We start from the raw sequence: 24,416 nt of genomic DNA, 5'->3' as shown, positions 1-24,416 counted from the left end.
GCTCTCATATGACAAACACACCCCAGCATCCTATTATGATTTGGTATATTCAAGCCTTCTTGTATTGAGCCGCCTCATCGGCTCTTAATTCACTTAAAAGAAGTCTTACTATGTATCTCCATCAGTCTGTGCTTTATTTAACATCTGGAACATGTGTATATTCTCCCTCTGTTTTCACATGCATTTTCTTCTTGGGATTTTTAGGTTGTAAATGTTAAAATCTGGAGCACAATAGATCTGTATTTTTTATTTTTCCAATTGTAAATCAGAGTTAATGTCAATGTGATGTCTTTGTGAACAGCTAAAAAAGCAAAGTGTTCAAATCAATGGTGAAACATCTGGGAACATTTAATTTTGTATTGGTTGTGTCCCCCTTGAAATAGGAAACCATGGGGATAAATGGAAAAAAAAACATACCTGCAATAGGATTAAGTCAGAGCTGGGTCAAAACAACTCTCCTTTTGGGTCTTACGGGTAACTCAGCATGTTGGTTCATTCACAAAACAATCCCTCTACGCTGGGCAGGAGCCATATCGAGCGGTTTTTATCCCACCATTTTTAGAGAGTGGCTTTGAAGTCACAGCTCCATGGCTGGAGAGAGGGAGGGAGAGTACTTCCTTTGGAGATATCTGAGAATAGGCCCCTTTATTTCTGTCTACCTCTTTGCGGTGACAAAAAGGGAAAACTGGACTGGAGCAGAGAGAGAAGAGAGTGAGCCAGACACAGATCAATGCTTGTCTGCAGCACAAAGAGCGAGAAAAACGAAAGTGTTTTTCTTTGCTTTTAGGCAGCAGTAGGTGTGCGGGTTTGGTGACCTTGGCAACTGGCAATGGAGCAGAACATTTGATTGGTGTGTGTGCATGCTAGTGTGCGTCACGTCATGTGCAACGGTGCTCAAGATGTTCAAATGGGAAAATCGATACATTTTCTCCTTAGAGATGCACATCAAGAAAACTCTGCTTTGTCCTCTATTTATGCAGCTAATTTATTCACACAATGAACTTTTTTTTTAGCAAAAGCTTTTTAGCCTGATGTCTCAGGCAGTTTTGTCAGCTGATCATAGTGTGAGACACGTCTGGCCTTCTTGCAATTTCACCTGTGGGTGCCGCCGCTACTCAGCCCTTTCAGTGTTTGTCGCAGGTAATTGTCCAGATGTGTGCGGGCAGCTGTCATGGCAATTACTCTAAATTGTGGGGGGGGGGGGGGGGGGGGCAAGAACTTAGTTAACCTGCTGTGGTTTATGTTTTTAACCTTTCAGTAAAGCAGTTGTCAAGATCATGAGGTGAAGCACGGCTGCTTCAGAGTGTCAGTCCACTAACCAGATAGGAGGCAAATTAGGAGGTATCACATTTTGTCCTTAAACTACAGGCACACTAGTGTTGGTCTGCTGTTGTTTAACATCAATAATTCACTGCTTTATCAATGAAAACATTAGTCTAATTACAGTGAACAAATGAGTTAATTGCAGAGACAGCCTGTGGCTTTTACTGACCTTTACTTTCACATTTGGTGCAGTAAAGTCAAATTTAGATGGATGAATGCTCATTTCTAAAAACTGGCCTCAACATGTGTTGCATTACGTGTTCAGATCATTTCAAGTTCTTTTTCTTTCATAATTTATTCTACACAAGGTTACATAAGGCTTGATAAATGAGGAATAATGATGACATGATGTTGTTTTCATGACCTAAAATAGGAAAATGATGCAGTATTTTCATCAAACATTAACAGCACAAACAAGAGTAAACAAACAAACCCACCCCTGTTTCATCCCACGTCCCTCTGTCTGTCGATCTGGCTCTCCCTCTGTTTTTGCTGTCTGTCAATAGAGGAGACGGTGGCATTTCTAGCCTGCAGACAGCTTCTCCCATCAGGCCTCATGACTGACGGCAGAACTCTTGTGCATGAGTATGAATACAAGTGTGCTAATAAACCATTCTTTGCTCGTCCTTTAATGTGCCTGTCAATCCATTTGATCAGCTAAGCTGAATAAATATCTTTAAAGCAGCGGCAGCTTGTGAGGCAGAAACATCAGACTCAGTGAGTGAAATCACACTGGGGATGCTGATCAACTGTTTGTTTATTCAGCACTTTGCTCCACAATAAGATCTTAAAATTAAAATCTTTATTCCAATAGCCATTTAGTTTTAGGAACACAAGATAATCTAAGGGGCATATTACTGGAAAATTTGCTGAGAAGATGAAGCATCTCAGTGAAATTATTTTTGCTCATTCAATTTATTCAGATAACTCAGCAAAAAGTACAAATTTGTGACTCTTGACCTTATTGTGCATGTGTGTATTTCACACAGGGGTCTGAGGCTGAAAGTGTACAAAACGAGACAGAGAGTTTGGGGACAGAATTTACATTTTTCCGGTCTTCATGACCTTTTTGAAGGTATTACACCTGGAGAGATGATTTGCACTTTATGCTGGAATATTAAAACAGTGAAACTGCATCATTCCCATATGAGCACATGCACAAGGTTGATAAAGCACAGGGCAGCTTTGGAGGCAACAGTGGTGAAAATGTCACATAGTGCTCCTTCTAAAGACACTGTACCCACTTTTTATACATGTTATAATACTGTAAACACTTTTACAGTAACTTACTAGCATCCAGTTGCCATTAAATCACTGTAAATTGTAACTTACAGCAAGCTTTTTACAATGTACGATTCCTGATTTCCATGCGTCGGAGCCCCATCTGTGATTCCAGCACTAGCCATGTTTTTGTAGACCTCTGTACATTCCTCTGTGATTTAAATGAAACAAATTGTGTGCTCAGGTCACAGTTGTGAGTTTTGACAGTCTGGTAATTTGCCATCACTACAACTGGACCCTTGAAGAATAGAAAAATATGTGCAATAGTTGTAGAGCTATTATATTTACACAGAAAGTAAGGAGAGTTTAAATGTGTGTAAATATAGTCCCACACACTTGAGTAGCAACAGGAGCTCTGATTTGTCACACCCCTTTCTGCTGTGCATACAAACAGATGGCAGGAACTGTGTTTTCACTTAATGACTGCTTTTTAAGATGTATTAATTGATTATAATTACACACTAAAAGGCCTATGATTGAAACGGTTTTTAAAACACTGGCTACTTGTCTATGTCTACTTTTCTATGTCTAGTTTAAAGATTGTGGCTTTTTTTAACCAGGTCTCAGACCAAACATGAACACAGCATGTCACAGATCAGGTTCATGTTTTGTCCGCATATTGCATCTCTGCTCTGCGCAATGCTGAGATCAGACTACGTGACATTTATGTCTTTTCCAGATCCGACTGTGTAATAAATGTTGAACTCCTTAGCTTGCGGTCATTCGTGACCTACAGGTAGACTTCTGGGATCAGAAATGTCAGGAACATAGATGTTATCCAACTAGGTGAGAGGAAAGCTGTGTCATTTCAATTCTAGATGAAGAATCAGTCATGCTCCACGTCTATGAGACACTACACAGCATTTAAAACAAACAATTAAAAAAATTATTGTGCGTGATGCTCATTTTCATTCCAAATCCATTGAAATATATTTGTTATTGATTGAGATTGTCTCCTAGAAACTGGCCTTATGACTGCAGCCTACAGTTTGGTGCACTGTACCCATGAGTGTAACGAGAGTCTCTTTCTGCCAAGACTGTCCTGTCATGTCTCTCTGCTGCGTGTTGACGAGCAGCCTCGCTTTCCTGTGGACACTGAGGAGCTACAGCACCATTCGCAGCTGAAAATCATTTGATCAGAGAGTGGTGGCAGCTGGGTCGGAACTGTCGACATGTTGTCTGTCCATCGTGTTGAATACTCCCTACTGTCTGCGTGGTTGACCGCACGCAGAGTTGGCCAGATCCCTCTGGAGTGCTGACTTCTTCACATTAAGTAGAACTTGAGGAAGCAGAGGGTTATTAAAAATGAAAAGTTGAAAGGATCCTTACTGATGTGAGAAATTTGTGGCTTCAGTTTTAGAAGTAAAACTGTCCTGGTGTCAGCTCAAATCTATTATCTAGTATTAAATGAACAAAAGAATTTTGGTGAATAAAGCAAGAACCAGATAAGGTTTCACTGCTTCTTCCAAGTGACAGAGAAGTGTCAGCTGAGAAGCCGGTGTCTTAAAGAAGAGTGCCGGTGGATAGTTTGGGTGTGAGACTTGCTTAAAATTCAGAATAGAGAAGTAGAGAGCAAAGCTGTCAAGATGTGGATGTGCGGAGGAGTGAGGTAATGCAGGAGAGAGGAGCAGAGAAGAGTGTGAAAAAAAAGACTTAAAGCCTGCTGCAACATAGAGAAATCCAACTGAACCTAAGTTTCTGAAGGTAAAAAGTTGTCTCTCTTGCCTTCGCCATTCTTCTCTGCGATTAAGTTTCTGTTTTCTCTTGACTCAACCTTTAGTATTTGCTCTTTATATTTCACTGTTGGTGAAATGTAATCTTTCAACTGTCAAAAAGAGCAAGACCTAGGTTTACTGAGGTGATATTACTTTACTTCTGGCTTCTTGTTCCGTGCTGTCTGTCAGGCTTTAGACTGAAGAAGTCACAGTATTCTTTAAACACTCCAGATAACTGGACTGGCTTTGGATTGACCATGATTTGTAGCATTATTTCACTGGTTGGCTTTGTTACCACTGTAGTCAAGGTTCTTATTTTTTGTTGTTGTCAGAGGGGGAATGACAACCAAAAGTATCCCAAGGACCTCTTTAAATATCGGTCAGGATTAGTGATAACACAACCTGGGAAACCGCTTCAAAAGGTTAAAGTTTCAGGCTGGATGAGGGGACAATTATGCACAAAAGAGAGCAGTTTACACACCTTGTTCCGTATCCGGGCAGAACTATCAGACTTCAGTACGATCTACTGCTCTAATTAGCCTCATTAAAAATCCCACAAATGCAAATGTCCAATTAATGCCGCACATCTATCCTCAAGACTCTTGTTAAGGCAAACTGCGAACAAAAGGAGGTGGAGGTCTCAGTGCACAATGCAGGATTGTTCAAATTGTGGCCTTCAAGGAGCAGAAATCTGAAGTTGTGGCTCAGCTCTGTTGTGTTGCGTGCATATTGCGCCATTGATGTGTTACACTGTGTATACAGCCAACTGTGGGTCCAGCTGGCACTCAGCAGAGAAACAAGACGAGAACAAGAATTCATCCTTTTGATACGATTCTCTCAAATACACCTGCTGCCAGAAATGCCATTAAATGTCAGCTGTCTGGTCCTGGCCTGACAACACACACCGGTTTTTTGTTTTTTTTCTCCACCATCTCACCTTAAAACACTGTTAAAGGTCATACAAGAGACGATCAGGGCTTTAGTCAGTCGAGGGGAAATGAAGCAGTTTTTTCTTGAATGACATTCATAGAGAATATAATGACTTTTCTTCGGCTTGTATTCATGCATGTGCAGCATGGCTAATGCATGATTGGATATGATAGTTGGACTTGTCGCTTTGTTACAGCGGGTCAAATACAGTTGAACAAAAGCCTGCTGCTGCTGAAATGGGGCGTGTGTTGTCCTCATGCTGAAAAATAGACTTTAAACAACTGCACTGTTCTTACTAAACATCATGGGACACATTCGTTAACACGAGTAATGTAAAAACTTTACTTTAATGTCATAAGCCATTACTTTGATAAGAATTAGATGTTAAAAATTTTAATAATTTATTAAATATAATGGATTTCATGTCAACATTTTTGGAAAGATGTGAGCTGTAACTGCATGCTGGTTTATTTAGGCAAATGTAAGAGGAGAAATTGGCTGTTTATATTTTCCACCATGAAAGTCTAAATGCTGCTTCAAAACCTTCTCACGTCATGCTACCTGAAAGCAAATTCTGGTACCACATCCTTTATTTATTCATTCACTATTTTAGTCAACCTAAAAGTTGCCACACTTATATATATGACATGTGACCGTGGCAGGAAGTCCTCCCCATCACCTCTGTGACCACGAGCCCTGAGGCAAGTGAGGGTGCAGATGTGGCTGTTAGGGGCAGCTGGATGTGTTTCTCAGGTATTATTGAAGGTTCACTGCACAAGGGCACAGTGTGGAGTATTTTGGTGTTTCTGTTTAAATCATGTTCGTGTAGAGGGTCGCATCAAGCAAGCTGAGATTTTGGATAGCACCAATTACTTTACTGAGAGGAAAAACAAACAAAAAAAGTTGAATTATTGTTAGATTTTGCTGCTGGGGGAGTCGGCAGCCACAGCAGGTAAACATGTCCGAAGCTGACAAACACTCAAGACCACTGCCACGCGTGGAATGAACTGATACCAGGTCAGTTTGTCATGAAGGTATTGCTTAATATAAAGGTCAGCAGTGCAAATCTATTTCTGCTGAGGAAAGAATGACATGAGGGGCGCTGGGAATACTGGGAGAAACGTCTGGAACGATCAGAAAACCATTTCAATGTCACAGGCCAACGCTCTGACAACCACCTCTGCGCTCAGATACAGCATATCACACACAGACGCAGGAAAAGGAAGGAAGGAAGGAAGGAGAGAGAGACAGAAAATGTAGATCCAGGCAGTGTATCTGTTCCAGCTCAGCAGTCGTGACTCTCAGCCTCTCGGTACTCCGGCTGCACAAATTGACAATTTTCTCAAAGTGTTATCCACAAAGAGAAGAGGCTGTAAGCCCGAAAAATGGCTTTCTGGACAAATAAACAGACATTTACACACGTGCACACACATACACAGTACACACATGTGCACAGACAACACTAAATCAAACGAATGAATGAGTGAATTGTTGAGAGAATTGGTTTTTGAGACAGAAATGAAAGGAGACAGAACATATTTCTCTCTGGTGTCATGTGGATACTGTGTGTGTGTGTGTGTGTGTGTGTGTGTGTGTGTGTGTGTGTGTGTGTGTGTAACAGTATTTTCACACGTCCCTCTCCTCTCCTGCCTCTCTCTGTGTTAACATCTTGCTCCAACATCCAACAGCAAGTGAAGAAGAGGAACGTTTTTCATCTGCCATCACACCTGAACTTCAGAGTCTCTACAGGACACTTGTATAACTGTCAGAGGAGAAGACAAAGGAAATGATCCGATTTTTGATGGCAAGTCAGAGGTTCGACGTATCAAAGAGTCTAAAGCCAGGATGATGAGTGTGAGAGAGACAGAAAAGGCTGAAGGTGGAGAGAGTAGAGGCTTCAAAGGAAAAGCTGTTACTCCCTCTAGTGGTTAATTTTGTTTATAGTTGAGCGTAAATGACATACACATGGATTTTGCAGCAAAATGCACTTTATTATATTCACTTAAGGCATAACACATCAGTAGAAAAACATGAGTATACAAAAATATCACACAGACTTCATCTCATGTGCCAAATACAACAGTACTGAGTTGCTGTCCTTGGTGCTGAATTTAACTTAAACGTCAGCCTCTATATACAATATTTGGGGATGGTCAAACTGTATGACACTATGATTATGACACTTTTTTTTTAATACAGTACAATGCATAAGGATGTTATCCTCTTAATTTGACTCTTACTGTATAAAATGAAATGGATGAAAGAAAACACAAGGCAACAGTGTGACAGTGGCTCAGCTCTAGTAAGAGGCGACAGCATGAAAAGCAGCGTTAAACGATTAGATTTAAGATTATTCAGCTCACTGATTTGAGGAGCGACTCATTTTCATTTGATTAAAGGTCCTGTCTGTGTGCCACTGCAGTTAGCTTGTGGTGTTTAGTTATTCATGATTCATGTTTCAAATTGATCCATTTGAAGCCATTTTTCAGGGTTTCTAAAAAAAAAAAGTATCGCTCAATTTAATAAGACAGGCATTCCACCAGTTTTACACATCAAGTCCTGATCAGTCATCACAAGGACTGTAGAAAGTTATATACTTTAATGTCGTTGTGTTGAGAAAATACCGCCGGTGACATCACTGATATCTTCATGGTTGTTTTGGGGTTTGGACGCTAAACATTTATATCAGAAAGTTTGCATATGAACAGCGGTTGTGGAGGTTAAAAGACATCACGAGTGATGAGTAATGACTCGTGGTAAATGTAGGATCCAGCCTCATCTGCTATTCATAATTTTTAATCTCTCTCACAAGCCCCCCCAACTTTAAATACATGTGATACTCAATTTTAAGAGGTCCTCTTTAGATCAGTTAATTTAGAAATTAATAAAGTGAAGTCTCAATATCTTTGGAGATAATCTTAGACCAATGACAGAGTCAGTGTTCAGCTCTGTGGAGATTTTATTGTACTATGTAAATCATGATATTGTAAAACAAAACAATGAGAATTAAAGATTTAATAGAGATTAATGTAGAAAGTGAACCTTAAAATGATCAAACAACATGATCTGGGACTTCTTGACAGAAGGTGGCAGTAAGTCCACAAGCAAAGTCAGATCAACCCTGAGGCAGAGCTGCACAGCACCACCGGTACTGCTGAAAGTAAAAACACACACAGGCACACAGTTTAATGAAAAAACATTATTTTATTAAAGATGAAGCGGGATGGTCGTTTCCCTATATTCTATACATTATGTGCTATGCAACGCAGAGGACAGGAGAGACAAGGAAAGAGGAAAGGACAGACAGAGACATACAGCAGAAACCAGACAGTGCAGGAGTGCTGACTCAGGTTCAGTTTTCACGTCACTCTGATGGAGCCACATATGTATGGAAAATAAACCATAACCTAAAAAACCTGTTGACTGGTCTAGAGACCATACGCAGCACCAATCTGTTTCACTGACGGAAAAAAACCTGGAGCATCACTGCACCCAGTCAAGTGGATAATTGGTGAATCTGAACAGTTACTCCATACCTTTCAATAAACAAGATACTTTTTAATTCTTACTAACAAAACTACAGAGGAAAAAAATCCAGCAATTAAGACTTTGATTTGTTGATTTTGATTATCCATTTTTGAGCTTGAGCAAATGTAAAACTTTCACTTCTGTTGGGGCATAGCTGCATTAAAAAGAATTATTCTGTATTCATTTGCCAATTGTAAATGTCTAAGTAAGAACTCTTCATGGTAAGTGCAAAACAGCTTTGGGAGTTGATAAGAAGACAAAGAACAGAGGTTTGCTGTTTGAGCTTTAAAAACAATGAATATAATGACATCCAGAAATGTTGCTACTATTCTGACCCAAATCCATCTGGATACGCACACAGAGCAAGCTTCACTCTATAACACTACAAACACCGTTGCTTTCTTTTATAATGATGGAATATAACCCTTTCAGAAAATAAACTGTCCCAGTTAACATTTTTCTAACCATTAAACTCTTCAAATGTGGCTTTTCATTTAGAATTATGTACAATATTTAAAAGGAACTGAAACATTTGAACATTTATAGCTCCTATTGTTTATGTGATGAGAAGAAGTGAGGTTGTTGTGGTTGTTGTGAGGATTGTTTTTCTTCAACATGATCCGTGTCATACAGACATAAGAGCACATACTGCGAACTAAGCAGGGAAACTACACTTAAATACCTAATAATAATAATAATAATAATAACATTCTTTACATCGTCGGTTCTCAGTCAATGTGATTTCTTGCCGGTCAGAAGACTTTGTTTCCTATTTCTCAAATCTAACAACAAACAATTGCAAAACTATCAACTTATAATGATTTTAATATAATGTATGGTTTAAACAAAGAAGGCAACAAGGGGGCTTTTTTTTGTCTGTATGACCCAATTTGTCTTCATGTAACTCAAAATCCTCTGTATGATTGCGATTGAACAGCTAAACATACACATTAAAAAACCCTGAAAATTTAAGGAGGAGATTTGAGAACTAGGGTTAGACCGATAAACCAGACAATATTAAAGCCTAATGCTGCTTTTTTCCCCCAACCTAACGAGAACCAAAATCCAGGAAAAACAACTCTGAAAGTCTCTTCTGGAATAACTGTAATAAAAATGATCAGATTTAATAATTTCAATAACTGCTACAAATACAAAATTGAAAAAATATCACTATCAGACCCATATCGGTCGAACCCTAGAGAGGAGATGATGCAGAGCCACAGGTGCTGACGTGTAAAGATGCATATATACACATACGTACATTTTTGCATAATACTCTATGTACATACATGTGTGTTGGGACTAGATTTGGCAACCGCGCAGAGAAAAAAAGGTTTTGTTTTTCTCGTTAATAAGGCATGCCATGAAAGGTGGCCCAGTGTGACTCGGGGAGGGGGGGGGAGCTCAGTCTGGCAGCAGCCTTTTCTGTCCTTTATCACTCGGTAACCGCCGCTGGTGCTGCCGCTACGATACCAGATTGTCCAGTGCAGCGCTGGATTGCTCCTCCGAGGCACGACGTCATCTCGACACGAAGCGCTTTAAGTCTGCTGGTTGTCCTGCCTCTGTGATGTCACAACTTCCCACTGCGATGTCATACTCCACGCTCCGACGGCTGGATTTGTTGTCGACGTTCTCGACGGGTCAGATATTGGACATTCGTCGCCCTCTGTTGGCGCCTAGTGAGGCTCGCAGCCTCGGCTCTCTGGCCCTGAGGAGTTATGGAGAGGAAACAGTCGATTACACGATGATATTTTAATAAGATCTTAGAAATGAAGTTATGCTCTGATAGATTGAATCATTGGTTCTTAAAGTACTGCACTCAAGAGAGCCACTAGATAAGGTCAGTAACAAAGTAGCACCTTCCAAATGCTACTATATCTCTCAAATGATGATTACTGGTTACATTTAAGCAATTTCCATCCAGTATTTTCTGGAAAGTACAGCTGGAGGAAACTAAAAGACCTGAAAGCCATCAAATAACTACAGTGTGGTATAAAATGACCTCTTCTTTGGACTGACACAGATAGTTTTCAAGGTCCAACCTGGTAGGAGAGGGATTTAATGGGCTTAACTTAACTGTGTCCCACAGAAAGACTTTTTTTTTTCTTTTTTTGCTCGCTGTGCTGACTGAGTTTTGAAAGTCAAACCTATAGTGTTCATTGAAGTCCAGTCTGAAGCTGAGGAAACGCAGACTCTCATCTGTACTGGTCATCAGCAACACCAGGAACTGCTGGACGATGCTCTGAGAGAAGGAAGGAGAGACGTTGCATTAACGATACGCCAAAAAGCAGATGATTGACAGCTGCTCGCGGAGGCGGTTCAATCGATGTACCTGGTAGAAGTGAGTGAGGATGCGGAGCTGGGAACGCATCTTTGGTATGGTTTCCTGGAAGTCCTGAATCCTCCTCTTCTCCTCTGCTTCCTGTTCCGCCGTCACTCCCCACTGACCCTGAATCAGCAGACAGGCACATATTTATACAAACACCTCACATTTAAGTGTTTTATGCTCCAATCATCCACCACTCTGCTGTTTTGTTCTCTGTAGCTTCTCAGTAACCTTCCTACCTCCTCCTCTCTCTGCTTCTTCTTCTCCTCATACTGCAGTCGGAGGGCGAGTTCCTCGAGTGCAGAGCGGTAGAGGGAGTCCTGGGCGCTCTGAAACTCGATGATCTGGTCAAATATGGCCCTCAGCTGGTTCAAAAGAGACTGGACGGACAGAAAACGAGAGTGTGGAAATAGTATTATAATATGAATAAACAGAAGTTTTCATTATTTTTTCCTCTATGTGTGTGTGTGTGTGTGTGTTACCCTGCTGTTATTGTCCAGCAGACATCTAGAGATGACGCTGTCCAGGAAGACGTCATGGGCAGCGATGATGTGGTCCAGGTCCTGAGCTTGCTGCACTTTGTTCCACAGCTCGTCCCAGGAGCACTCCAGCACCTACACACACACACACACACACAAAATCACCTTTGACATGATGGTAGCGTCTCCCTAACCTCAATCAATTTGTTTATAGTATATTTCTTATAATTATTTTATCAGCTGTCTGAGCAAAGAAATCTTTACGTGACTTTTCCTTGCTGACTTACAGTAAAAGTTGAATCAGCCTCATTAGTCCGATTTTAGCATAAGCATTATTTAATTGATTTTTTACATTATCTATATATTTCTTCGTTCAGTCTTTAAGGACACACCGATTACTGAACTGGCTCGCTGAGAAAGAAAAGTTTGAGTAACCTCTGTGACCTAACGCAGCTAATGTTGATCCTGTAAATCAGGTGCAACCTCAAGTCATGCTGTGTTGCATTTAACACACACACACACAGTAGATCGTATCCCGGTGTAATTACTTTTTACTGTTATGTTTTACAGCCTGGGATTGATTGTAGCAGCCTTGCTAATGGTCTGACCTCGAAGGTGATGTAGTACTGCATTTGGTGGATGAAGTGGACCATCTCGGAGGCCAGGATGTGACACTGATGCAGCACGCCGGACAACTCTGGAGGTTAAAAAATGCACAACAGACTATAAGCCTCAGACTTAAAAAGCACTCTGAATGGCAGTCTATGTTAGGTCAGAACTCCATAATAAGATTAGTATCATGTGTATCAGTGAGTTTATTTATGTGTGTAGAAACATGCACTTTCATTTAAGTGTCTATGAGTGTTTATGTACCAGGCATGGTTTTGAGCAGCTTGGCATTACACATCTGTCCCTTCCAGATGTCAGTCAGCGTATACTCCATCCTCTTGGCTCTCCACAGGAAGTTAAACACACGCAGGTAGTGGCCCATACACTCCCTTGTGAACACCTGAAGGAGGCACAGAAATTATAAAACACAGCAACAATGCACGGGACACATTTCCACATCTGCGCCACTAAAAACATTCATAATGTTGGGAGAGTGTGAGTGTGTGTTACCGTAGCAATAGGTCCATCAACATGATAATCCAGACTAAAAACATCCCAGCCTGTATCGCCTGGAGACACCTAGAGGCAACACAAGATGAAGTGAGGACATACAGAAGTCAAACCTGCAGCACAGCGCCCCCTGGTGAAGCACAAGAACCCTACACCTCACAGAAATTCGAATGGATTCAGGATCCAGTCCTCTATGAAAATGTAAGAGCACACATTACCTCCAGCAGGCGTACGTCCAGCCTCTTTAGGATCTCTGCATTGTCATACTGGGCATTGGTGGCTCTGACAGCCGTCTCCAAGATACCAGTCAAGTTGTGTTGGTACAAAGTAGTAGCAGGTCGTGCCAGCTCCGGTCTGAGACAAAGATGAAACATCACAGGTAGATAGTCAAATATTTCTAATGCTATATTTGCACTCTGATATATTTTTTAAAAACAAGTTTTGTTAAAAAAAAGTATATGTTGCTAACTTGAGCAGGTCCATGAGGTGTCTGATGAAGTCTCCCTGGCCCAGCAGCAGGTATCTCCTCATGGCCTGCAGGTGCTCCAGCAGCAGGTAGTTACGGTTGAGAACGTTCAGCAGGTACTTGCTGGTGTCGAAGTAGGCAGCGTCGATCTTCTCCTGGAACGCTCCCTCCAGGTCCGACAGCAGCTCCGCAGCTACGAGAGAGCGGGGACGGAGATTGGAGCGAGTAGATTAGTGGAAGGCATTGACGTTTGAGTGTTTTTTATAATAAAGCACTGATTAACAAATGTAGGAAAATGTGAAAGGAAGGCAAGAAGCTGCTAACAACTACTGAATAATGAATATGACGCCCTTCAACAGTAAAAGCTACAGATCAAACTGGTCTGATGAAGTCCTGGATCAATAGAACATGGCTAAGTATACCTCTTTCCTCTGCATAGTCAAAGAGGAGAGGACAAGGCCAGTGAGCGGTAAAAGCATCGATCACTGCCAGTCCATGTCAATATGACAATGTCAATACGACAATGAAGAAACAAAAAAAAGCTTCTTATTGGTCACTAGTATCATTTGTACACAACATTGCTGAAGGACAAACAACATATTGTAGCATGCTATTGTTTCTTCTTAACATTATTTGTCCATCACACTGATATTTTGTTAAACTAACGCCTCTTTATCTGAACACTCTTAATCCTAATCCTAACTGTTTTCTTTCAAACTAGACAACAGATAGCTTCCTACCATCTTTAGGTGTGTCTGCAGACTTGGATGCCGCTGTGATTTTGCCCGGCGGCGTCCTGTCATGACAGACCTGATGCAGGAAGTTGATGGATTTACCGATCAGCAGGACCTGCAGGGGAGAGAGGGTAAGAACGAGCTGATGTGACCAAAAGCAAATCAGCAGCCTGGAAATAACTGTTTTTGTTGTCTTGGTGATCTATGGCGATGAATAAAAAAGATGTGCGTTTGTGTATGTGCACCTTCCGGGCCTGGTCCATGGTGATGAATGAGGGGATCATTGACTTCCTGAGGGAGTACTTGTCGTGCCACAGACGATCTGTCTTCACGTTGGGATCTGAAGCGACGAAGAACTGCACAAACATAAACATGCAAAAAAGGCAAGGCTGAATAACTATGCATATTGGCACTGTGTAAATACAGTCTATGATAGACGTTTCCAGAGACTCTAGGCTACATCATTTGTCACTGTCAGTCAAACTGTTCATCTTTCTAATGGCCGTGCTAAAAGCTGCGTACTCTGTGTTTGCTGCTACATTTTTGAACTGACTCCAACTGTCAGATTCACTCTAAATTCACCTCTACAAAGCACTTTCTCACAGCCCATTAGCTGGAATTAGAGTCTATGGAAATGTGACGATAAACACCACAAAGCTATTTTAAATCTTAGTTTTGATAAACAGACGGGTACTATTACTGCTGTTACTACAAGTAGCAGTGATAGTCACAGTATCAGTAGCAGCAGCAGAGCTCAGCTGATGTGTAATAATCATTTCCCAAATCTGTATTCATCACATTGTGGCAAATTAATGCATAAATAATATAAATCAAAATGTAATTCAATCAGCTGTTTTCCACTGTTATAAAACATAAAACCTCTACTTTGTGTGAGATTATCTGATTACTAACATAATATGATGACATATTTTCATTATAAGGTTCCTCTGAAAGTCAACAAGCAATGATACTGATTATTTGTTATATTCTTCAACTGTGAGTGTGTCTAGTGTTTAAAACCTCTAAAATGTGCATTTCAAATCCTGCTATGATCTAAAATTGAATATGGGTTTGATATTTTTTTTTCATCCTCCTCAGACAAACTCTCATGCTTCAAAGTGTGACTGGAGGGGGGGAAAAGCGCAATTTTCAAATCCGGAAATGCGTTTGAGTTACATTTACTGCTGTGTCATGTTACACCTGAAGCATCTCATATAATAGTTATGTTCCGTAATTATGTGGCATGTGTTTTAACAGCCTGCGTGTGTGATCTCCCGGGTAATTGGCCCTCTGAGAGCTGCAGTAACTTTCTCTTTGTTCTTAAAAAATCGGCACTTAAGACCAGAGCTCAGTGATAAGTAACGATTACTGCTGGACACATAAATACTGTGTGTGTGGGAGAGAAACAGAAAGAGAGAAAGGGCAGGGAGAGGTAAAGGAGAAACATCCATTACGAGCTCTCCATTACACTCCTCTCATCAGTCCTCATTTAAGAAGCCGTCATACCTCTCATCTCTTTCTCTCTCTCGTAATAATGTTCTTTCTCATTGGGGTCAAACGTCAGAGCACTTGAACAGAACAATGATCTAGAGAGGACCAGTAAATGCAGGCTGGTTCTGCTATTAAAAGGACTATAACCACTGATTTCCTCATTTTGTCTACAGGCCTTATTTAAAGAGAAGTGTGCGTACCTCGTGGTAGGTGTCTTCTAGCTCTCCGTCGTAGATCCACCGATAGAGAAAGTTGAGGATGGGGTTCGACACGAGGCTGAGGATGTGTTGAACCAGCGCTCTCATCTGCGGGTCTCCTGTTCTCCCGTAGGCATGGACAGCTGAAGCCAACTCGCCTCCTTTCCGACCTGAACGCACAATAACAAGATAAATACTGAAGGTTCGTTCCTATTCAACTCACTCGCTATAATAATCAATCGCTACATTAAACATTGTGTGTTAACCCACCGCTCCACACACACACACACACACACACACACACACACACACACACACACACACACACACACACACACACACACACACACACACACACACACACAACACAAACACAAACACAAACACAAACACACACACACACACACACACACACACACAGCTCACCTTGGCAGTAGTCGACGAGGGCGGCCAGAGTTTTGAGCCGGACTTTGGGGTCGTACATCCAGACCAGCAGCCTTCTGAGAGTCAAACTGCTCTCCGTGCACACAGTCACACCCTGGTCATCCTCTACCTGCAACTAGAACAAACACACACATGACAACCACAAGCAAGAACAGAGATATAACTTCTTGGCACATCTTAAAATATCAATATCTGATTTTTTCTTACTGTTTGCTCTTGCTTGGCATTTCCTCTAAATTTAAACATACAGAAATGTTAATATCATAAATGTTCATTCCTTGTTGGTAGGACACTGGTTAAGTCCTTTAACTAGGATTTCAAACCTGATGTGAATTTTAAGAGGCAGGTAAAATATATTTTTCCACCATGCTTCCTGTTATATAAACCTCTGACCAATCATCTCTGTGAGCATGAATCTGTCGGCCATTGTTCATTTTTATACCTGGGAGTGGAGGACAGAGAGGAGTCTGTAGTACTCCTTCAGCTCCTGGTGGAGTGAGGAACAGAAGCTCTGAGGGGAGCAGGAGAAAAGACAGAGAGAGGGACACAGAAGGGACAGAATGATACGCATTAATGAGGGATTCAATATAAAAAAAGATCATTAATATATACAGAAAATGCTCAGTCACACACACACACACACACCTGTCCAACCAATCCAAAGGCTCGGTCGAGGCTCCTGGCGTCGGTGTACTTTCTGACTTTGTTGTGGAGCCAGCCGAGCTCGGCCAGTCTGCTGCTGGTGTCCCTCAGGGACTTGCACAGCACCACCTGGTGGGGGCGCAACACACATTAAAGCACATACACATACTGTACACTGCATGCATCATCTGCTTTTTCATTCACCTTGTGATAAACAGGAGTTGTATGATGTGTAAAGCTTTTTTAGTGTATTTTAAAAAAGGATTATCTTCATGGTGAGGGACTCCAATGTAGGCAGGACGCTTTGGAAACAACTAGAAGCAACTTCAACCAACTCTAGCACTTTAGAGTTACAATAACCTGCAAAATGTGAGAAGATGGAGCCTTTAGGCATCAATAACTTGGGGTTTGCCATCTCATAATTCCTCCATGCTTGTAGCTTAGTTGCTTTTATAAATCATTCATAGATGTTAGTGACAAGACACACTGGACACTGATCAGTTTATACTCTGTAACGCTGTAAGGTGAAATGCATGGATAAACTACAGCAAAGATTATCTAATGTGCAGTTGAGGATGCAAACCCAAGTACAGAGAGTAGGGAGAGCATCTCTGACCCGGCAAAATTATTTTTATGTCCATTCAGATGGACACAAACTACACTTTCAGCAAACATAATCTGCCACTAATTTCATTTTGAAAGCACCGATGGAGTTACGTCATGGAGATTACTCTAATTTACATCCTGCATTCACTGTAACTGGCTAGGCCTCCTCCTCGGATTTGTTTTCCAGCTGGGGGGGTTCACATTAAACAACGCATTAAATTTTCATCTGTTTAACAAAAGCTCTTATCCATGGAGCTTTACAGACAGGTTAAGTGGGCAGAGACGAGTCCAAAATATCTCCACCCTTGACTAATTTATGTGTGTGGCTGCTTCTCCGTCAGGACGGTGACAGCAGATTGACCACAAGTCTATGTTTAGCACCGCTGAGAGACTATGGGACAGGTAACATCTGAGGCCCTCCTGCTGATAATATGAGAGGGGCAAAAAAGAAATTGACAGGACGGAGAGAAGAAAGGAGAGGTCGATGTGGCTCGGAGCCAAAGAGCTTCATATTGATCTGTTGAATTCATTCTTTTAAGGTCCGATCAACAACAATTGGCTTCATCATATCATATCACCTGCTCTGGATGTGTGGCGGGTGTTACTTTAACTCTGATGACAAAAACTGTCAACACTGAGACAGACAGTCCAAAAAAGGAGAGAGTGAAAAACAAGCATAATGTCCACTTTAGATTGACTTAGTTTAAACTGTTTTTTATTGTACAAATGTAGTTTTTTTTCTTGATTTATGAAATATGAAAACTGAAAAAAAGTCAGTTTATCCCCATTTGTCATTTAGTCTGAATACAAATACTTGTAGCAGTTGTTCTGGGATGAGGACGACCTGAAACCTGCACTGTTAGGTCACTCTGGGTAATGTGTGCGACCCGCCGAGCTGATCGGTCTATTAAAAGCTTTACGAGGCGAGATGCGGGTTCGGATACCTTGCTGTCTATTTTGTAGCAGTTATCTTGGGCGCTCATCTTGATGAACTTGCCATCGATTCCCTGGAAGACGTAGAGGATGTCCCGCACCAGCAACGCCTCGCTCACCTCCCCTTCGCCGGCAGAGGACGAGACAATAAAAAAGGACAAAGACAGAGGGTATACATTCAGGACGCAGTTAATGCTCTCATGTCCAAATGAAAACATTAGGAAGTTTATGTTGTAGTACTATCTGCTACTATTTCTCGGAAAATAAATCAGTTTAAATGAACTTTTTAAGATATTTTTGTAGTGTCCTGTGAAAAAAAAGTTTCTAAAACCAGAACACATCAATGACACATGGAAAACTGGCAGACATTAACTCTGGATTTATACAGGACACTCACCGGGTGCATCACCGTCTCGGCGAGGACGGACCACTCTGGAGGGAGCTGCAGGTCCAAGGGGCAACCGGGTGGCGGGCAGGGCCAGAGCAGAGGAAGGTGAAGAACTTACAGGAAGAGCCCAGGCCAGACGTGAGCCCACAGGCTGAGGAGGTTGACTGAAACACACAAAAACATAACTAGAACACACACCAACACAACGAGAGTTTGACCAACGTGTTACGCTCATATTGTCCCTCCACTAATATCAACTGGATATGATGCTGTTGATATTGTAAACCTCTTAGATAAGGGATATCGTGCAGTTAGTTGCTTTTATATCTATCGTACATTAGTGGATGATGTTGCACAATGAGGAGTCCTGTTACATCTCATCTTTACATCTTATAAATAAATAAAATCATGCTAGCAGTTCAGTACTTCTCAAAGGATTCTGCCTATTTTACATATCATTCAAATAAGCTTTATCCAGAACCAGATGTTAGCCATATGTTAGACATGTTAACCCACATTCAGAGGTCATCTGTCTGGAGCCCAAGATTACGAGCTTATTTTAGCTCATCACAGATGTATCTTTATCTGTGTGTGTCTCAGCAGAAAAGTAACAAGAAACAGCAGCACAGAAAGGTCAAAATAGTACTGGAAATGTGTAAATGCATTAAAACGTTAAAAGGTGCGAGCAGACAGCTCATTGTTCATTTGATACTTAAGGACTTCTGCATTATTGATAAGGAGAAATGGAATTAAATGGTCGTCTGAGGCTGAGAGGCGAGTTTATTTTCTGGTGCTAATTGATGCTTCCTCTTTTATGGGTGTTTTTACTGGACCAGCAGCAGATAATAATTCTGTTCTCACTGGAGACTTTCGGGTAAAACTGCTTCAGCATAGCTGACATGATGATGTATGACTGTGTCAACCGATGACTTCATAAATTTGTAGATTTCACGGTTATTTTGTCATTTTAAAACTGTATGTGTTGCTCACCCAGCCAGCAGTGACTGTGGAGTCGCCGTGGGGCCGTTGAGCGTGTAGACTCCCAGACTGGAGATCCCGCTGGTCCCCACGCTGCCTGACAGGGCCGCGCTCCTCTCCCCGTAGCCCAGGGCCAGGCTCTGTGGCCGGGTGCAGTAGAACGGGGTGGAGTGGGCGTCTCTCTGGAGGGCCTGGGCAAACAGCGCTCCATAATTTCCAACCTGCGTGAGACGGGGACATAGTATCACACAGAGCTTTAAACACCTGGGAAAGTAATGTTAAAAGAAACTAAATCTAACGACAAAGGAGCTATTGACTGTTTCTGAGTGTGTGTGTGTGTGTGTGTGTGTGTGTGTCTCACCCTGCTGGATGGTTTGCGGGGGTCTTCAGAGAGGCTGAGCAGCAAGTAGAGAACAGACCAGCGATGCTTGAGAACACCCTGTCAAAAAGGAAACACAACATCATTATAATGTGTTGGGGACACTGCAGAAAGATATCTATAATGTGATATATGATTCAATACTACATCCTCTGTTTCTTTAAAGAGATGTTTTTGATCAGATTTCAAAACAAGTGCGCATCATGAATATTCTGTATCAGAAACACAACTACCAACCTGTGTTTGAAGTTTTCTGTGCAGCTCTGAGAATAGAGCAGCGTCTGCTTCTCTCCGCTGCTTCAGCACTGCAACAAGATCAAGAAAAAAAAAAATCCTTCACACAGGGAAGTTTCTTGCAGTACCAGCTCATTTCACAGATAAACACACAACAAAGTCAGAAAGTCCTATCAAGATTTGATTATAAGATTTAATTTTTGGCAATTTACGGCCAATTTTAAAAAACAAAATGACGACAGAAGCCTTTCCAAAAACTGCCTATTTGGGATTTGAACACCACTAATGAAAGTGAGCTGTGTCTTAAACTGCAGAGTCAGACAAAAGAAGGCAGGAAATTAATTGCTGAGGAACTCGAGGTCCATCTGTGCTTAGAAAAACAAAACACAGACTGCACAGCACGCTCTGTTCTGCAGCACAAAGACATTTGACATTAAAACCCTAAACAAACACTTTAACAAAGTTCCTGTAAGTCCACCTGAAGGTCTGTGATAAATAGACATTTTTTTTACAGTAAGTGTTGTGCTATTTTTGTTTTATTTTCTGCATCCTTGGATCAATGTTTTCCCACTAATGGTGCTACCTTGATACTATGAAGGTCTTCTGGGATTAACTATTATGGTGCTATAAAGATTTTTTGACTTTTTTGTGGCGTGGCTCCAACATAAAAAGGTCAAGTGCAGACAGGGAGGACATATACAAAAAAACATATGACAGGAACACACAGGTAAATTTGGATAGGTGATGCAGGAATATGCCATAGTGACTAAACAGAGAAATATACGTTTCTCACCTCGTTCACAGCAGTCTCGTAACCTTCATCATGACTGTGTTATCATTGGAGAATAGTATAAGTCACTTACACTCTTTCTTGATCTTCTCTGACACCAGGAACTCATCCCGTTCAATGCTTGGGGCGTAGTTACTTCCGATGACCCGCACTGCGTACTGGAACTGGTGGGCAACTTCAGCTGGAGAAATAAATAACCAATAATGACTAAAGGTGGTGACAAATAGGCAGAAGAAGTGCAGAAATCACCTCAGGTTGTAACCAGCTACATTTTCCTTGTACTTTTTTCTCCTGTCACAGTATGTTACTGATGCACAGTATACTATTTTAAACTTACATACAGGAGTGAGGTAGGTTTGTTTTGCTTTTAATTAGATTATGAATTAATGAGGAGAAAAACAAGTGTCAAACATTCAGGCTTTGGATTGAAAAAATACTGATATTCATCCAAAAATAAATATCAGACTGCAAAGCTTTGGTGCTTTTCATGATGGTGTGAAAGCTGCAATCATATCAAAGTGACTGAGAAGTGGAGGATCAGGTTGATATTTCATCATGCTAACCTAGTGTTGAGATGTCTGCATCCAGCAGGGGCCTGCAGCTAGCAAGAGACAAGAGCATCCTATCAACAGGCAAACAGTGCGGAGCTCAGCATGAGAGCGATAACTAGACAGTAAGCGTACAGATAGCTGAAGTGAACAGCTAACCTTTTTCTATCACTGTATTGTATTGTGTATGTGTGTGACAGCTTGAAGTACCATGAAAGCTGTTCAGCGGGATGTGCACCACTGGCTGACAGCTAACAGAGCAGACCTAGCCGGGCTACGAACCATCCTACACAGCTAAACTCATACCTATCTCAATCAGTCTGATGTGTGTACGCTTGTTTACTCGCAAAGCTGTTAATATATTCATGATCTGCTCTGTTGAATTTCGATATTTCACCAAAAATAACAAGCAGCACGAATTTCAGTCATATTTCAGCCATTTACTATAACGTTCCGTCATAAAGACAAGCAGGGTTGAGTCGGCGCAAGAGGTGTAAAAAGTTAAATTATGATTAAAATATGTATTGTAATCTGTGGAAATGACACACCGAATTTTCCAGGAGATTATAAATATGCAGTGTGTGTCTTTATGTTGTGTTTAAAGTGTGTTTTTGTAGTCAAAGGTGGTGTAAACGTAAAAGCGCAGATTGTTTTGAATGGGGTTAGGTTTGACGTCTGGACTAGCGCGGAGCACGCTAGCGTCCACTGATGTACCTTCACTTTTCCCCGTGATCCTGCAGCAGAGGCTCTGGAGAAGCACGTTTGGTGATTTCTGATCCAGGGTCGCCATAGTGTCCGTGGCTAACGTCTCGTATGTTGAAATAAGGGAATAAAATGCCACAGTGTAAATTGACTCTAGTCTCCCACTACGAGCAACGCCATTTTGACAAGAGGAGTGAAGCTAACACGAAGCAGGAAGCGTTGTTAGTCCTTCAAAGTAAACGGATTGAAATGTTCATTGTTTTTGTAAAAGTCTGCATGGCTTTTACAACAGTCTGCATGAGTGTTACAAAACAGAATGAATGAATTAATGAGTGTAATATCAAGCTAAACTGTAAGGTATCTAAAGTTATTGAATCACATGGTATTTGAAAGACAGGATTACTATACATACTATAGTAAGAATTAATTGTAAGCACATATAATTGGAAGAGTTTTAATTTTCCGATTATCTTTCCTTATTATATTGATGTATTGTTTAAACCGTGCTATCTACAATATTGACTTTGTCATAAATTTAAAATCAAGTTTTTGAAAAGTATGGAAATGGATTGGTCTCTATCTATGAGTGTGCAGTATGTTTACAATGGTCTTTCTTAGTTGGACCTCCTTTAATGTCATTTTAATGGGAGGTGCAGATTTTGTCAGCTGAAAATCACTCTATTGTCCTAAAACCTATACTGCATTTTGTTAAAACCAGCTGGTTTTGACAGTATCCCTGCTGCAAAAACAAAATAAGTGATGGTTATTACACTACTATGATGTAGTATGTCATGTAAAAGTACAAAAATCTTCAATATGTAGAATAAAATAAAATAAAATACTTATAATATTACACGTTTACCCACATGCAGGTAATTTCATCAATTTATGTATTTGTGCAATACACTTCTTTTAAGTACAAACGTTAACCTTTTGGCTAGGGCTTTTATTTAAAAAGTGACAACCGGATGTGATGGATGTTATTGTTGCGACTTTGACTTTGGTGTTTCAAACTGAACCCGCCGAAAAGCGTCTCCAGGAAACAGACGATGGACCGATGGATGAAAACATTTCCCTCCGGAAACTCAGCACATGTATTTTGGTTCTGACCCCTTCTTACCTCACCAACCTGTCAACTTTTAAAGGCTGTTGCGTATATGACTTTAATTTGTTCTTGCTGCAATTATAAAAAAAAAACCCCATAAACGTCTCTAGAATGAACAAAATAATAATAAAACCGATGTTTTTGTTATTTTGATCTCTTTATTTAGTTATAAGATAAGATGTAGGCTATTTTTATTGATCCCCCTTGGGAAAATTCAAATTGACACATCAGTACAGTGGAAAAAAGTAACAGCGTAAGAGTGAAAGTGTACTAAAAAATAAAATCAACAATCAATAAGACAAAAATAGGATAAAATTAAATAGTAAACTGGAGCTTTGTATAAATAAATCTGCACTATATTAATGTGCAATGTGCAGAACATCTGAGATATATAAATGTGCAATGTTCCTGAGATTTTGATAGTAAGGTACTTAAAATCATGTGCAGCATCACTCTCTTTTTCTTTCTTTTTGAACAGTGAGTGAGTGGTGTATGGTTTGAGTCTTAATCCTGGTCTAGTCAGTGGAGTGGGAGGTAGTGGGAACTGTGGTGTGTGTTGTGCAGTCTGATGGTTGATGGTATGAAAGAGCCACCCAAGGGCTTTGTAGGTAGTTTTAAATAACATAAACACAGTTGGAGATTGAATTCAGCTATAGGAGAAAATGTTGTGATTCATAACAACTTTGCATATATGTATGTTCATATAAAAAAAAATCAATATCCTAATTAACTGAAACGCCTAATCAATTACACCCCAGGCACACTAGTCTGCGCATGCGTCACATCACCTGGCTCCCCCGTGACGTAGACGCAGATTATTAGTAGGCAAGCAGATTACTACCAGTGCACGCGCGCAGGAGAGGGAGAGACTAGTGTGATCCCAGTCATGTGCGCGTGTTGAAGTGTCCCTCCTCCTCCCGGTAGGTGCGTACAGGTTTACAAGTGTCGGAGCGAGTCTTCTCTGAAATTCAGGAAGAACAGAAGAAAAAAGAGAGAGAGGAGAGAGAGAAAGTCATGGACAAAGGAGGAGATTTAAAAAGAAGCCGTCGCCTCCAGTAAAGTAACCTTTTGAGGAAAG

At 40.9% G+C, this 24,416-nt stretch overlaps 1 protein-coding gene across 2 annotated transcripts; it reads right to left on the bottom strand.

Annotated features, from left to right (window-relative positions):
- Nucleotides 1-8,376: 8,376 nt before the first annotated feature.
- On the bottom strand, nt 8,377-22,403 carry tubgcp3 (tubulin gamma complex component 3). Of its 2 annotated transcripts, none has more exons than XM_062445609.1 (23): nt 22,246-22,403; nt 21,057-21,164; nt 20,197-20,264; nt 19,942-20,019; nt 19,593-19,801; nt 18,612-18,766; nt 18,226-18,338; nt 16,679-16,804; nt 16,476-16,544; nt 16,016-16,148; nt 15,593-15,759; nt 14,147-14,257; nt 13,908-14,016; nt 13,171-13,360; nt 12,920-13,055; nt 12,702-12,770; nt 12,456-12,591; nt 12,191-12,279; nt 11,586-11,717; nt 11,343-11,483; nt 11,110-11,226; nt 10,906-11,019; nt 8,377-10,485 (listed from the first exon to the last, which is right to left on the bottom strand). In XM_062445609.1, the coding sequence occupies exons 1-23, from the start codon at nt 22,319-22,321 to the stop codon at nt 10,369-10,371; spliced, it is 2,763 nt and encodes a 920-aa protein (XP_062301593.1). In that variant the 5' UTR covers nt 22,322-22,403; the 3' UTR covers nt 8,377-10,368. The 2 variants fall into 2 exon arrangements, with proteins under 2 accessions (XP_062301593.1, XP_062301592.1); XM_062445608.1 differs by having other exon boundaries at nt 10,925-11,019.
- Nucleotides 22,404-24,416: the final 2,013 nt, after the last annotated feature.

This window comes from Scomber scombrus, chromosome 24 (assembly GCF_963691925.1).
Source record: "Scomber scombrus chromosome 24, fScoSco1.1, whole genome shotgun sequence".
Lineage (NCBI taxonomy): Eukaryota > Metazoa > Chordata > Actinopteri > Scombriformes > Scombridae > Scomber > Scomber scombrus.
The sequence above is the reverse complement of the archived record's forward strand: the minus strand, read 5'-3'. Positions and strand labels throughout refer to the sequence as shown.